Source organism: Anguilla rostrata, chromosome 2 (assembly GCF_018555375.3).
Source record: "Anguilla rostrata isolate EN2019 chromosome 2, ASM1855537v3, whole genome shotgun sequence".
NCBI classification, from domain to species: Eukaryota; Metazoa; Chordata; class Actinopteri; order Anguilliformes; family Anguillidae; genus Anguilla; species Anguilla rostrata.
The window spans coordinates 3,644,982-3,661,323 of NC_057934.1; the positions used below are offsets into that span (position 1 = coordinate 3,644,982).

At 45.5% G+C, this 16,342-nt stretch overlaps 2 protein-coding genes across 6 annotated transcripts in view; both read right to left on the bottom strand.

The window, feature by feature from the left end:
• Positions 1 to 530: 530 nt before the first annotated feature.
• Positions 531 to 11,023, bottom strand: LOC135243865 (sialin-like). Of its 4 annotated transcripts, none has more exons than XM_064315966.1 (13): positions 10,781 to 11,021; positions 10,242 to 10,303; positions 9,224 to 9,337; positions 7,467 to 7,657; positions 6,839 to 7,072; positions 5,942 to 6,029; positions 5,659 to 5,745; positions 4,974 to 5,092; positions 4,160 to 4,321; positions 3,493 to 3,625; positions 2,693 to 2,840; positions 2,164 to 2,254; positions 531 to 1,763 (listed from the first exon to the last, which is right to left on the bottom strand). In XM_064315966.1, exons 2-13 carry the CDS (start codon positions 10,276 to 10,278, stop codon positions 1,626 to 1,628), a joined length of 1,542 nt encoding a protein of 513 aa, XP_064172036.1. In that variant the 5' UTR covers positions 10,279 to 10,303; positions 10,781 to 11,021; the 3' UTR covers positions 531 to 1,625. The 4 variants fall into 4 exon arrangements, 3 of the variants coding, with proteins under 3 accessions (XP_064172036.1, XP_064172027.1, XP_064172046.1); XM_064315957.1 differs by having other exon boundaries at positions 10,242 to 10,308; XR_010326824.1 differs by having other exon boundaries at positions 1,575 to 1,763; positions 5,914 to 6,029; positions 10,242 to 10,308; positions 10,781 to 11,023.
• Positions 11,024 to 13,004: 1,981 nt separating this feature from the next.
• LOC135243963 (ras and Rab interactor 2-like) overlaps positions 13,005 to 16,342 on the bottom strand; it is a 55,090-nt gene continuing 51,752 nt past the window's right edge. The window contains exon 12 of one of the 2 annotated variants that reach the window (XM_064316132.1): positions 13,005 to 15,217. In XM_064316132.1, coding sequence (XP_064172202.1) covers positions 15,191 to 15,217 — 27 coding nt within the window. In that variant the 3' untranslated portion in view covers positions 13,005 to 15,190. Of the gene's footprint in view, positions 16,192 to 16,342 lie in introns of both variants that reach the window. The other variant, XM_064316127.1, reaches the window with a different exon arrangement.

Here is a 16,342-nt window from a genome sequence, read left to right on the forward strand (position 1 = left end):
ATTCATGGTTGGTTTACCACCTTTATCCAGATGCAATTCATTTTCTAGAAAGCAATTTAATTTCTGTCCTTTACGTTTGTCAAAGTGAAGTAAGTGACGCAGTGGGAACACTGAAAATTGGCCATGTCACCCTTTAAAATATGTCATTCCTAGTTTGGCTGCCTTATGATTAGGTAAAAATAATAAGTATTTGTGACAGAACCATCACAGAGCATATCGTTAGCACACAAGTGGCTGATTAACAGTGGGTATCATGAAATAACTCAGTATCATAATTTAAAAACCCATGCAACTAAAAAGTCTACCCTAATATAATGTGATAATGAAAGTTTTCTAATTTCCTGAAAAGTTCCCTTTTTTGGAGATTAAGGGCTTTTTTTCTGAATGCATACATTATCTAAAATGTATGCTTCCAACCATAACCCTGTCTCTGGGATTTCTTACCGAGCCATGCTAAGTTCCTAATAAGGAAGGGGTTTGGATACCATGATTAATACCTCCTAATAAGCACTTTATTAAGGACCAGAGTCTTTGCCAGAGATATAAAGCTCCCTTTATTGAACACCTTGCAAAAGATATCCTGCTTGGCTACAGAGCCACCATTAGAGGGAATGTCTGAAGCAGGTAACATAAAAGAATTATCATTAAAAAAAGAATTAGTAAAAATCCAAGGGCTGCTGGGTGGCTCATGACTAAAGTACTGGCTTTCTGTGGAATGATGCACCCTGCGAACAGGTATCAAATCATACCCGACCCAATGCCACCTGTGGCCAGCAGGAAAGAGGAATTTGCAGTGTGTTTGGACAGGCAAACACAAAAGGCCGCACATCGCAAATTGGGGCGAGAGGAAAAAATGTTTTTAAAAATAGCAAGATAAAAAATACAGTTAAAAACAAGATTTAAAAACAAACAAAAATGCATACTGTGATCTTCACTCTGAAATACCTTCAATCGGCTAACAGCACTTCATACAATAATTGTAAACAAAGCCATGTAAACTTTTCCATTTTAACATAATTTTCTGTAACAGTGACAAGTAAATCCCTTTCTTTTCTAAAACAGCGTGACACAGACTATTACCCGTAAGCCACAGGGTTGAGGCATGATGCACTGATTATATCATGGGATGAATATTACTGAAGAAAAAAATCAATGCAAGAGAGCTGACTGATTAACAAAGAAAAGCAGAGTATCAACCCTTGCCTCAACCCTTTATGGTAAGACACACAAAGCAAAGTGAAGTACGTTTTTTTTGGAAAGGCCATCTCCCAACATTGTAGTGTTTAACCGTTTACAGGACCAGACTGGCTTATACCAGTCTGAACCAGTCCATCTAGGCTGGCTAACTATATGAGAATAAACTAAAGTGCCAGAGGCAGACCTGGGTCACATACGCATTTGTTTTGGATTCAAGTACTTTTCTGAGATCTATTGATCTTGCCTGGTGTAAGTCAGCCTGCCAATATGACCAGAAGACAGGGGATTGCACTTCTTGAGAGCATTTCATTGGTTCCAATACACCAGACAAGGCCAGTCAAGCGTAGAAAAGAATTTGAATCCAAAACAAATCCGTATTTTTGACCCAGGTCTGGCCAGGGGGGTCAGCCATTTTGAGCCGCGTTCCTTCAGGGCCCGTTGACGTAGGCGTTGGACACGGCCCAGGGCTGGACCGCGCCCTTTCCGAACAGGGCGAAGATGACGGCGCCGAACACGTTGATCCCGCCGGAGATGAAGAACACTATTCGCCACTGCTCTATGGTGTTCTGCAAACGGGGCAACAAAAGGGGAGCGAGGTGCGTTAGCCCGTCCCAAACACGAGGACCGGGGGGGGGGGGGGGGGTACGCAGGAGTGAACGTGAACTACAAACACATCATTTTCCACACAAACACTGCATAAGAGCTCATTCTGGTTAGCATTTCTCAACTAGCTTTCACTACCATTACTGTTGGAATTACTGCAGTATACAGCTACTGCTGCACAGTGCAATATCTGCACCAGTCATGAATAATCACACACAGAAAATATTTAAAAACTCATTCTGGTTAGCATTTCTCAACTAGCTTTCACTCCCATTACTATTGGAATTACTGCAGTATACAGCTACTGCTGCACAGCACACTAGCTCCACCAGCGATGAGTAATCACACACAGAAAATACTCACGGAATGTGTCAGGGCCCTGCCTATAATAGGTCCCACCATGCCCGGCACAGTGGCGAATGTGTTAGAAATTCCAAGTAAAATGCCCGCATACCTAAAGACAGAAAACAGAGGTAAGGACGGTCGGGTTCGTAATAAGTTGAACAATTCAGCAAGTTATTCCTAAAGCAGGTAATGCACAAACCCACATTTAGGAAATTCTAGGTTAGTTTTTTTTAAAGTGGGGTTATTAATGAAAACAAAGAGACAATCAAGGCCACAACTGGACCACCCCACAGCTCAGCACAGACACAGTTTACAACTGCTATAACACAGCTGTCATAGACACATCCTGCCATTAAAACCACAGAGAGCAGTGACCTTGTTTTGATGTATTTTTGCATTGGTAGTCCATGGGTTTAATAAATTATATTAAGTACCGGTCCTCTGTGGTCAGTCATGTGTCACTGCCAGTCATGAGCTTCCTGGCCACAGTGAGCGCTCAGTACTGCGAGTTCAAATCCAGGAGGCAAAGCCGACGGAGGGGTCTTACGAGGGCGCGATGTCCAGGTGGCTGATACCGAATCCGGAGCTGGAGAGGCCCCCCAGGGCGGAGGACACCGTCAGGAAGGACACCGCCATGACGTAGTCGCAGCCCGTGTAACCCGCGGCAACCAGGAACACGGCCGGCCCGATCATGCCTGGGGGGGAAGACGGAGAGAGACAGACGCGCGTGAGACGCGCGGCACGCAGTTCTTTCGCTCAGAGCAAAGCTAGCGAGCTCTAAGTCACCCTCCACAAACACAGACGCACAGGAGAGGCCTGTCAGCATCTAACCCTGCTCCACTGTACAAACACTTCCGTGAACAAAAAAAAGCGCAGAACAGGCAAAGCTATTATTTCTATCATAAAGAAATAAAGACAAACGTGAGGTCCAGGGGTACTGGGTACAATTTATCATTGTTTCTGAGTCTAAATTCTAAATTCCTTCATGGTCATTTGGCTTCGCTTAGCTAATGATTCTCCCCAACCACAGAAAAACAAAATGTCTGTTGCATTTGAATGTTACCAGTAGCCTACGGCCAATCTAGCCAACTAGCCTGGCCAATGTCAGTGACTGCTGATACAATGACATCACACCACAAAAGCCAAAATAAATGAATAAATAACGTTCTTAACTGAACATTCTGATGCTGATGTAACAATCACTAATGCAAATTGAATGCAATGGAGTTCTAGAACAACTACTTTTTGAATTTTGCAGAAACATTCCACAGAAGCCACTCTTCAAAGGGTTAAGGCCGCGTGGCAGAGGGGGCCGGTGGAGTCCCACCAGACGCAGCTGTGACTCACCCGCCAGGCTGAAGCCCTTGCGCACGGCCACCGTGGAGATGAGCCACCGCTCCCTCAGCCAGTCCGCCAGGAGGCCGCCGAGCAGCGCCAGCGCCCAGCTGCCCAGGTACGGCAGCGCGGACAGAAACCCGTTCTGGGGGGGGGGGGGGGGGGGGTCGTTTGTTAATCCTGTCATTTGTTCATTCATTCATTCATTCACTCATTCACTCATTCACTCATTCACTCATTCACTCATTCACTCACTGACCGTACAGCTGGAATTAGCGCACTGAAGTTTCCGATTTCTAATTAGAGGAGTGGCTACGTTTCCATTTCGGTATGGAGGGGATTTAACACCTCGGGGTGTTAAAAACGCATGTGCAAGCTTCTGCACAAAAAAACACACAAACACTGCAGGGAAATCACACCTAAATCCTGGAACTTGCAATTCCACAGTTGCATAATCCCACAATGGTGCAGCAGCAGCCTGGCAGGATTCGTCAGCTCTGCGGCGGCAACCACGGCGTTTGGAACATCACACGACTTTGCTGTTTGCGTTAGCAGCGAGTCGACAAGAAATATACCCGCCACGGCTGGTCCCATTTAAACCACCACGGCACACAAACACCCAGCGCCGCACGTCCCAAAAACAACGTCGGCAAACGCGGGTCACGGGGAGCAGTGGCACCTCTTTGATGCTGAACCCCAGGACGTTGTTCATGTAGGTGGGGAGCAACGTCAGCAGGGTGTAGAAGGTCCAGTTGTAGGAGAAATGGGCCACGACTATCGCCCAGACCGACGGGGAGGTGAAAATGGAGGCCCAGGGAATGTGGCTTGTGGTGGGAGAGAGCTGTGGAGGAAACAAAGCGAGTGGACAACCTGTGAATGGCTGCTTTAATTAGTCTATCCTGATACGTCACAATCATCACCTTAACCCTATAAGCCAGGTGATTCATTTCGTGAAAAATTTTTAAAATGTAAAAAGGATAAACCCTGCATTTATATGTAATGTCTTTTTTGTGATTAAGCTTTTTTTTGTTTTTAACCTTGTTGTCTCTCCAAGGGTAAACGGTAGCACTGGGAGTTTTATGTAACCTGAGAAAATCACATGACTTCTAAACAACGATGGGAAAGCAGCCAATTCGTCGTACCTAGAATGCATAACAGAATCCACATATGCAGGTATGCACGTATGCACGTATGGGTACTAATAAAGAATATTTTTTAAATTTAAAAAATCACCGTGTATAGTATGATTGAATGGGCTCCCAGTGCATTTGACTGCAGCATATGTACCATTATCTCTGATGACGCTCGAGATACATACAATAACAGATCGCACTTATACACCAGCGATGATGAACACACAGAGCCCATCTCGATCATCACGATGTGTAGCAACCGCCTTCATAATGATCTCTCCTTTTTAGTATAAAGTATAGTCTAGGTTATACTTCAGGAGTCAGGTGCCAGCGTTCAGAGACCCTGGGTCTCCCTCCTACCTCGCTCTTCAGAGACGATGTGATGTACTGCTTCTCCGCTTCCGATATCCTCTTGTGTTTTTCTGGCGTGCTGCTGACCAGGAAGGTCCACAGGACGAACCACACCAGCCCCACGACCCCTGCGAACCAAACGCGCCGCACGGCATTGAACCAGAACCAGGGCCTACCTCACCCACACCCTACACACTCAGCACCTTACACCACACCAGCTCCACGGCTCGGTCAAACCAAACGCGCCGTACGGCATTAAACCAGAATCTGGGCCTACCTCACAGACCACACAAGCACCACCTTACGCCACAGCTCTCCTCAGTATTTTACTACGACTTTCTACAACACGGACTCTTTGCATTGCAGAGTGGGCAGAGCGGAGAGGAAACCGGAGTACCCGGAGGAAACCCATGCGGACACGAGGAGAACATGCAAGCACCACGCAGAAAGGCCCCAAGCCGAGATTCGAACCCACAACCTTCTTGCTGTGAGGCGACAGCGCTACCCTGCCCACTGCACCAATGTGCTGCCCTACAGCCATCCGTGAGCCACACAATCCAGCTTTTAAATGTTTCTTTAAGTGCATTCTGAAAGGCCCTGTGCTTGTGCAGTATTCACAGGGTGCGATGGTTCTCCCTGTGGTTCCTTCTCGTTCAGGGCTGCCAAACTCCCTCAGACTGCAGCAGACACTTACCGAATATGTAGAAGACGTACGTCCAGTCCAGATAAAAGCAAATCACACCGGACAGAGGCAGGGCAACAACAGTCCCCAGCTGGGCACCTGGGGAAACACAGGGAAATAATAATAATAAAAATTCATATATTTCAAATACAAAATTGTGAATACAGCCGACTGAATAGATTAAAACTGACAAAACAAGGAATTCATACCAGTGTAGGACATGGTGAGCAGCCTTACCTGTGTAGGACACTGTAAGCACAGCCTTACCTGTGTAGGACATGGTGAGCAGCCTTACCTGTGTAGGACATGGTGAGCAGACGGCTCCTTTCCATGGGCGGGGCCCAGGACGCCCACATAGCGTGCATGGCAGGAAACGTCACTCCCTGAGAATAAAAAAAAAGAACGTTCATTTTGCACGCACACACACACGCATGCACGCACACACACACACACACACACACATGCATGCACACACACACACACACGTACACACACACGCACAAACACACACACAAACATCCACCCACAAAAGAAATCAGCACCTTCATGTCCCTGGAGCTACAACTGAACCCAAAAGGAAAAGTGTGGATTGAGCTACTGGAAGGTTTACACAGAGGGTGAGAGTGAGGGTACCTGCTAGGGCTGGGAGATATACAGCGACGATGATTCTCAAATGCAGTAACGGTCATCGCCACCGTGGGGCGTACTGCCATTCTTTTCGGCTTTTTCCTCTCCAACTATACCTGATGCAGTAGTAAACAACCACACTTCAGAGGCCATGTGAAATGCTTCCAGAGAAAACTTCAGCATTATTATCTATCGGGGAGACCATAAGACAGTCAATCAGCAGCAAGGCCTCACAGCTTCCATGTGATTGGCAAAAACACATCACATGGAACCTTCCTTCTGATTTGCTGTCTTATCAACACCCAATCGATAATAATGCATACGGTATTTAAAGCTTTTTTTTAAAAACCAGAAGCATTTCACACAGCGTCTTTAGTATGGTTGTTTACTAACCTCTTCAGGTATAATCAAAAAGAAAAAGAAAAAGGGAAAAGGCAATGCATCATATGGTGGCGTGGATCGTTAGTGCATTCGATAACCATCGCTGTGACATATCCCCCAGCCCTAGTGACTGCCCCAGCTGCAAATGTGAAAGGGGGCAACGGAACCCTGGAGAGGGCCTCACCTCTCCCACGCCCTCCAGGGCCCTCACTGCGATGAGGTATCCGGCCCCCATGTCAGCCGCCAGCGGGGTGACCATGGTGAACACCACCGTGCCCAGGATGCCCAGGCCGAACAGCCACTTGGCCCCGTACCTGCGCGCCAGGTAGCCCCCGGGCACCTGGGTCAGGATGTAGCCGAAGAAGAAGGAGCCCAGGATCCAGCCCTGAGTATCAGAGTCCCAGTCGTACGTGCTGGCCTGCGGAGAACGGCATCATTAAAGTCCAAAGCCCCCCCAAAAAAAAAACTGATATAACACACATAGAGGAACCAAAAACAACAAGAGATATTAGGCCTCTTTTATTCAGATGAGAATGTTTTACAGCAAAGCAGCAAAGTTCCTCTACTACCCACGAGAGGTGGACTTCATAACAGCCTTTTAGAGACCGTTGTACACACCATTTAAGGTGTGAGGTCAAAGGTGTGATTGGAATGTTCTTAACTGAACATTCTAATGCTGATGTCACAATCACCGCTGGTGGCTGAAAGCAGTGCAGTTCTAGAACACTGATTTAGAATAAAAAAATTTAAAAAAACATTCCAAAGAACCAACTCTTCAAAGGGCTAAAGGAAATAAAGAAACGCAAGCGGACCGTGTGGTTGTGCTTCGGACGTAGGGGTTCCTCATGCCTGGGACACAGCGAGCAGCTGGTGTTCCCGGATGTGTTTGTGTTCAGCATGTCGACCATGGCCACGCTCAGGTTCACCCGCAGAGCGTACGCCACAAAGAAACCATAGCAGGACAGCAGCGCCAAGCCATAACGTGATGAACAGCAGGCTGGGGCTGTGGAAAGATATACACGCACCCAAACACACACGCACACGCACACACACACACCCACACACAGACAACTCTTCAGTGATATTTGGAACTGTCTTCAGAAAGCTTCTCAGAGTGATGATCAGGTCTGCCATGATGTCCTTATCCAGTATCCATATCCATTATCCTTATACGTTATCCATATGCATTATCCATATCCATTACCCATATCCATATCATTATCTTCATCCAAACTGTCTCCATTAAGAGCTAAAAGGCAAAAGCAATCCCAGACCTGCACTTCAGTTCTGAGACCCAAATGAAACAACCCTGGAGCTGTAGAAAAAAGCGAAACTAATTGCATTTTATCCAGAAACCGTCACCACTAGCCACAAAGACTATTTACGCCGTTTTGGAACAAGTGCAGGCTTTAGGTCCCTGTGTCTCTCCATGACAGTTCGTACACAGGGCAAATCCACTCACTAAACAAAGCCATCATTCATTCGCATCACTGAAGCATAAAATGTCATTTAGACTTAAGCGTTCATTTGACAGTTGAGTGACAGCCTTTACGGTGGTGTGGGGGGGTTTAAGGACACAGTTTCCACTTGTTTATCAGCTTTGACATGCAAATCGGACCCGGGAAACAAGCTCTGAGAAAGTACCTTTCCGTTTGTCCCATCGAGCACTGTAACGCTCATTATATTGCATGTGTTGAGACAGCCTAGTTATTACTTATATGAAATACCAAACAATGGTGGCATATCCTTAAGACACTTGGCATATCACAATAAGGCATTTTGCAAAGATATTCTGACGTTTTTCTCAGCACAGGTTGTTTCACACAAATTAAATTAATCTTCCCGCGATTGTCCAATTATATAAGACTGACAAATGTATGACTTGTTACACTGCACTTCACGGTTATATTGCTGTGTCACAGGGTAACCAAAGTTATGAGCGGGGTCACGTGACACGGTCATATGCCATCAACACTGACAGTCATGAGGTCCAGGCTCTAACCAGTCAAGCAAGAATCTTAGGAATAGCAGTACACACGCATGTCTGCGCTTAAAGAGCAAGCTAGTAATAAACACAGGGACATTCTGCTGATAACAGTAAGAACTAAGTGCAGTCTTCTGAGTTCCCCCCAAAAAGCACAACCTGTCAGTTCCACGTCCTGTCAGCTGATCTGTGCAAGCGAAGGGTTTTAACATTTTTGGGTTCTAACATTAATGCTGATTCGGCACTGATCCATACAGCTTAATACCTCATATGTGAATGGACACAGGCGACTCACTGCTTTGTCTTGTATATGATACAAACACTTCAACTTTTCAGGAGAAAACCTCACACAGTCTGATCCACAGCGGCGAAACAGAAACAAAACAAGCGCAAACAAATACCACACAATCAAGGTATTAGCTAATGCAGTCATTAGTCATCCAACGAGCTGAACTGTTTTCAAGAAAATCATACTCAGATCAATGTCTTATGGAATGTCTTAGGTTTCGGACGGATAATTGCCGAAGAAACATTGCTGACAAACAAACAGGGTAGCAATAATCCTTTGCACACTAACGAGCTCACCTTTTTCAACTTTGGTGCTATCCTGCTGGTTCAACAAAGGGTGTTGATAATCGTCAGTCTCGGTATCCGATGCCGAAAAATCATCCATTTCGCACAAGCAGAGTCTCTCTAAAACTGATATAAAGTATATTATGTCAATCCATTTATAATGGCAACAGCTAGCTCTTTATTAGTCAGTTACCCAGTGGGCAACATTAACTACAGAGACAAACTCGCTCAACTTCTGTCGGCACAAGCGACGCCCGCTAGAAATGTTTGTCAAATCTTAAACCGGAAGTAGGCGCGCAGGCGCAGTGACCGTGCGGCCGCCACAAGACAAATCCAGGTTTAATGAACGAACTGCTCCCTGATTTGGTAACCCGTGTATTTTGGGGCTGTTTGGGCCTATCGTAGTTGAATGCGTTGAGTCAGTTTGGATGCAAGCTGTCTTTTCTGCCTTTGGCGGTAAGTTGCCAGTTTGTTAGCGTAACAGATAGTTACTGTTATTTAATAGAAAACTAAGTCTAACAATTATATTTTGTTAAAATAATCAGAATCATTTAACTTTGGTTATTAAGGCAAATGCTTTAATAGAAGCGCCACACAATTATATTTAAAACAATATTTTAAAATATTATGTATGTTCTCTGTAGGACAGTAGGCCTATACACAAAACAAGTCTCCGGGTTTAAATTAGATCATTTTGAATTTCGCCCCTGGGAAACGCGTGAGAGTGTGAATATTTGCAGTTTCAATCACAGATGACCATTGACAATGTAAATGTATTCCTTGCAGTGATATAGCTTCTGCGTGTTCGAGCATCAAACTGCATTTTTCATCAAGAATGAACTAAAGTATTTCCCCAGGTTTTTTAGTCTTTCATATGAATGCGTAAATCGTATTTATTATATATGTCAGTTCCTACTGTTTTCTAATATTTTGCCATTGTCAACAGAAGACCTCAGCTGAGATAAATCTTAATGCTTGATTACAATATTACTGGAAAATCATTCAAATAAGGTGTTTTAAACCTACTCACCACCCACTCTGGCTATTGTTTCAAGGACATGTTCCATTGAGGTTTGCTTGTTCTGGATCAAACTGTTCTGAATGCAGGTAGGCACATGTGTTAAGTAAATAAATTCAAACAGAAATTGAATTGTCTCGCATGTAGGCGTACAGTAGGCCTAAACCAGGGTGAGCATACCATTTACAAGTTCTAAAATATATAATGGAAAATGTTCTGTAATAATTCACCAAGACATATATTTGTCACGTAATTTATACAAAAGTGTATCAAACTATCCATTATCTCTCAATTTTTTAAACGCAAAAAGCATCGTCATGGTGGTTACTCCATGCAGACTGAAATACAAAAGTTATCCACAAGATGACACTGTAGTATACATTTTGTTTTTGCTCAGTAAAACACAGTCCAGTCCTGAGTAGAAGTCGTACCACATACACAGTATTACCCAGGACTCGCATTGAACAATGAGCAAAGTTATCCTGGAGCTGAGTGGTATTAATTCATTTTAACGCGAATACTGAATTCGAGAATGTACTGACCATACTGACCTCTGGCATATGCATTCAAACTCAGTGCATTGAAGGATCTCGGGTGGACGCACGTTCTGTCAAGACCAGCTCCTGCAGAAGGGATGGGATCCCCACTTTGGAACCATCTTCACGGTGGCGTCTCAGGCCAGTAAATTTTCTCCACGGTTTCCGCGGTGATTGTTAGCGTCTCTCTTACGTCCTCCGAGCACGGGAGGTTCCCGGCTCATCCTCGAAGCTGATGCGAAGCTGATGAACGGCCGCAGCAGCGCGTGCAGCCTCCTGAGATTGGCAGGGCTCCACTTGAACGTCAAACTCGCGGGGGGGGGGGGAGGATGTCGCGTTCGTCACGGCGCCCCGTGACTAACTGACTCTGCCATTGCGACCCAGGCGTAGCTAAGCTATTCAAACAGAAGCCCTGCCATATAATCTCTGGGATGAGAAGCTCTGTTGGCACTGCTCCGATGACTAACCCTCCAGTCTGGTCTCTTGTGTACACTGCAGATGGTGGACCATTGTAAACGATGATCATAATGCAAACAGTACAAAGGTCTCTGAATCATCAGGCTCTCTAGTTAGTCTCTGAAAAGGCACGGGGAAGCTCCAGGATTCGTGTGTGAAATCTATTGGGTCAAAATAATTAAGCGTGCGGAAGTTCTGATTTTTCATGCGTGAGTTTTAATATCGGATTACCGGTGAGGGATGCTGCTTGGACGAGGAAGGAAATTGCTTGGATGGCACATTCACCACAGATGAATAAATAAAGCACTCCCCCTTTACGCACACAGTCACGCAAACACACTCACGCGCACAAGTACACGCATGTAGCCCACACGCAGGCAGGCAGACAAACAAACGCACTTTACCCCACACTTGACTAGGAGCCAAAGGCTTCTTAGGGTCAGACATTGTTAAGGGAGGGTTCAAAACTACCTCAGATGAGCTCCTACGTAAGTCCCGGGCGTTGACAGGAAGTTCCTGCGAGCGTCCAGGCCTCACAGCTCCACAAGCTTAACCCATGATTGTTGTGGCGGGGGGGGGGGGGGGGGGGCGGCTCTCCTTATGGCTATTGTTGCACGCAACCGTTTTCAATGATTACACACTCGGCTGAAAGCGGTGTGGTGTGACGGTTAGGGAAATGGACATGTGACTTGAAGGTCGTAGGCACGAATCGCAGTTAGGACGCTGCCATTGCGCCCTTGAGTGAGGTGCTTAACCTGAACTGCTTCAGTGAAAATCTCCCGCTGTGTAAATGGATACGATGTACAAAATAGAAAGTTGTGTAAGTCTCCCTGGTAGGAGCGTCTGCTAAATGCATGTACTGAAAATAAGCTTGTATACGGTGTAGATAGATAGATAGATAGACAGACAGACAGACAGACAGACTTGAGTGTCTGGGGTTCAAAAGGCAAATTATAGATAGTGCAAAAAAAAAAAACACACACCTGGGGAGAATGAGGGAGAAGGAAAATACAAAGCAGTTTACTACACAGGTGTGGCTCTTCCATTAATGCACAGATAACATCCCAGCATGCATAGGGTTGTGCATAAAAGGAGACCTCGGTGGCTTTTGAAAGAGGAGAGAGTACTGGGGCATGTTTGGCAGGAGCTTCGGCGATCCTAGACATCGCAACTCGCCGACGTTTCGCAGGCACCTGTGTCCAAGGTGGGATATTTGCTCGTGAAGTGCTGAGACAGCGTTTTTTCCCCGCAAATACCGAGAGGACGGTTTCCACTGCTCGCGCCCAAGTGAGAGCTGGAAAGAGGCAGAGTAGCCGTCATCTTCCCGCAGAATTCCCGCCTTTTCCGTGGCACATACACTATAAGACCAAAAGTATCTGGACATCCCTTGGTCTGGGGCTGTTTTTTTATGGTTTGGGCTAGGCCCCTTAGTACGGTGGCCCTGAGGGTCAAAACACAACAACATTTCAGAAAACACAACGACATTTCAGAAAACACAACGACATTGTGCCCACACTCAGTGAATTGCTCAATGCCCTTCGAAGGTGAAAGGAATCAGTTTTGTTTCGTGTTTCTTCACTGAGGAAATATGCAGCAGTGATTCACTTCATTGGAGTGCCTTAGCCAAACCCCCCCCCCCCCCCACAAAAGCAAACCGCACTGAAAAGAACGCCTAATATCACAAAACACAAGGAGGACCTGTCATGGGAAAGAGTAGCGAAATGGTTTGTGTTTACTACGGTTCAGCAAGGTGTCATAAACCAATTACAGACAGGAAGTCAGATACGTCGCCACAATTTATTTATTGTGTGCAAAATGAAATCATTGAAGGATTACACAATAACACAGGAGATGATCTACGTAGTAAAAACAAGTACATGGCTTGTGATTTTGGAAATCAAAATTTAAAAAAAAGTATACTACACTCAGGTGTAAAAAGAAAACAATTACAAAGTGATCTGTGAAAATCCCTGCACAGACTACATAAATACATTTCTTTTTTAACAGATATAATTTCATTTTATTAAAATGACAGTTACATACAGTACTAAAAATCTAAATAATAATAATAATAATGCATTCAAAATGTTGACATATTTTTGATATTTATATCAAAACTTAACGGGTGCCCCAACACTGCAAAAACCAAAAAAAAAAAGACAATGTTAACAAGTATTTTAGTCATATTTCAACTAAAAAACTGCATTTCTATTCTTGTATTTTTTTTTTCTAAATAAGATGAAAACATGAGGTGAGACAGTTTGACTCCTATCTGAATTTGCCAATGGGGTACGACAATTTCACTTGACAAGCAAATAGTAATATTTTCTATTTGAGAGAGAAAGAAAAATACATTTTCAGTCTCGCTACAAGACTAAAACACTTGTTAAGACGGACGTTTCTGCAGTGAACACAATTAAAATAAAGATAAGGGTAGTGCCCCCTGTTGTGGCTCTCGTTGTGTTTCCCTTTGTCTCTCCGTTTCAAACATTCATCTCAAAACGCGTTTCCCGTATCTTTCCTCTCCGTCACGATCGGCAAGCTTTCCAGGACCAAACGTACATTTAACCAGAGCCTGCAGCTAAAATACAGATTTGGCTTTATTTTAGTGTTTTAAATCATTGTTCCACAGAGCAATACACCAGACTTTTGTCTCACACGAACAATATTATTATTGCTATAAAATGAATATTTAAGTGCCGTCTAAATTAGCAGCCCTGCGCTAACTCGTTGTAATGAAGACGTTCCACCAACACGTAAAACTTCAACCAGGAAATGGAGGCAAGTTGTACAACGCTTTTGGCAGACAAAACAGTGGAACAACTTCGGTAGCTGAGCTGTTATTACAGTCTGTGACAAACGTATGGCTGCGTTTAAAATACTTTGCTAAATACTGCACTTCACGCGTCAAAATTCCCTTCTCTTCCACCAGACACTTGACGGAACCTTCTCGCACTTGGCAACGCCATAATGGAATTCCAGAACCTTTCGGAAATTCCATCACATGGCCCAGGGCTACAGTCACAGAATTCATACAAACGTACTGAAAAAAAAACATGATCATATCAATTTAATTTCGCTATGCAATCTTTCTACAGTTTCCCCGTTGACAAACAATTCGTTTTGATTTCAGGATAGAAAAAAAGATGATTTTATGGCCTCTTGGACTGTTCTAGTATTTCTATATCTTAGTGTAAAACATCCTGAGGATGAGAATGAATGTGTCCCCTTCTGGAGAATGAATGTGTCAACCTGTCCATTTTAAGACCAGCAAAAAAGTGGACCATAACCCTACAGAAACCAGGTCTGCCGGTTGAAGAAGCACTTGTGTTTTCTCAGTAGTTTAATTCCATGCTCGGCTTTGATTGGCTAAACACACGATGAAACCTCTGACCACCAAGTCATTTTTTAACACATGCTTTTCCTCCCCATAAACATGTGAGGACTGATTGAGATAGTCCGGATTAAGGAACCAGAATATGACGTAAGTGTGACTTCTCAGTTCAATAGTAATTCTGAAGAACATAACCCTGGGATAGAGTAACTGGCATGAAGTCACACGCCAAGGACTTGTGAATAAGAGTCAGCAGCGCCTGGCTCCTTAGGGGTTTTCCAAACAAAGAATTTATAGAAATATTGAACTTATTCATATATAATAATATAAAAAAAAGACTTTACACCATCAACAACCCGCAGTTAGCCAGCAACTGCAACACAGGAAATATTATTTTTAAAAATCGGCTAGATAAAAATATTTACTGTTAATATGTACAGCATATATATTTGACATGTCTGTAAGCCTGTGGGTGCGTATTGAGGGGAAGACTATGTCAGTCTGATGAGCATGGAGTGAGACGTGGACAGGAGGGGCGGGGGGGGGGGGGGGGGCAGGGGTCCTTAACCAAGTCCCATCATGCTCCTTGATCTGTGCTCTTAGCAGAACATTCTGGAATTCCTGCTTCTGTCAGGTCAGCAGTCGTTTAAGAGTCCAGTCGTCTGGGAAACAGGAGGCAGAATTTATGAAGGGAGAGCAGAGGCCAGTTCAAGAGGGACAGACCCCCCCTTCACTGCACACACAAACGCATGCACGCACACATACAAACACACACACATGCACGCACACACCCACACACACGCAAACACACACGCAAACACACAAGCCCTACATGGTTCCCATTTGACACCTGAGATCGGTAAGGTAAACCTATGGCTGGAGATAGCTGTGGAGGGCTGGTCTATCTCTTTCTGCTCTGTAATGGAGAAGCCTTTATCCGTCCTGTGGCATAATGTGCCCAAGCTCACTTCCTCCTACAGCGACCTCCTGTGCAACATCCGAGGAGTCGAAAATGAAGACACGCTCAAAAAGAAAAAAAAAAAGAGGGGTCAGTTCCTGGATGCTTGCTTCCTTCCTCCTCCTCGTCATCGTCTTGACAACCAAACGTACTTTTCAGTTTCTGGATGAAGCTCACAGAAATAAAAACAACGCAAAATACGGCAAGTGTAATTATGGAAAGGAGTGACTTGGCCAGGTGTGGTTCTGTGAGCATGGGGGGGGGGGGGAACGGGACCAGCCCTCAGAGTCCCCCCCCCGCCCCCGGTTTAGGGACCGCAGCCCCGCCCCCCCCCCCCCCCGCCCGTGCGGAGCTTCAGTTGGGCAGCAGGTTGCCGTTCTGCTGGTCGGCGGACGCCTGCAGGTTGAGGTTGGGCACGCGACGGTACACGAAGTGGAAGGGCTGGGTGTGCGGCCGGCTGTGGATCTCCGCCTTGATCTTCTGCGGGTGCGTGTCCGGCGCCAGCTGCTGGCCGGTCTCCTCCGTCAGGAGGAACAGGGCGTGGTTCTCGGGGTCGGGCACCTTGAACTTGTGGGCGCAGAGCAGGCACACCTCCTCGGTGGTGGAGTAGGGCTGCACCAGCAGCGTCTTAGCTGTGCAGCCGCTGTCCACTTCCTGTAGGGCCACGCGCAGGTAGTTCTGTGCGCACACGCACACACACACACACAGGCACACACACACAGACACACACGCGCATGCACGCAAACACACACGCACACACACACACACACGCATGCACAGACACACAGACACACATGCAAACAAAACACACGCATGCAGAAGAAGAGGA

Bases quoted from the DNA above. Each gene is read 5' to 3' on its own strand.
- LOC135243865 (XM_064315957.1), bottom strand. The intron at 9,338-10,241 runs GTGAGTAGGTTT...ACTTTATATCAG, and splicing joins AACAATAGCCAGAGTGGGTG to TTTTAGAGAGACTCTGCTTG. The intron at 6,030-6,838 runs GTGAGGCCCTCT...TTTTATTCTCAG, and splicing joins CCCTGGAGGGCGTGGGAGAG to GGAGTGACGTTTCCTGCCAT.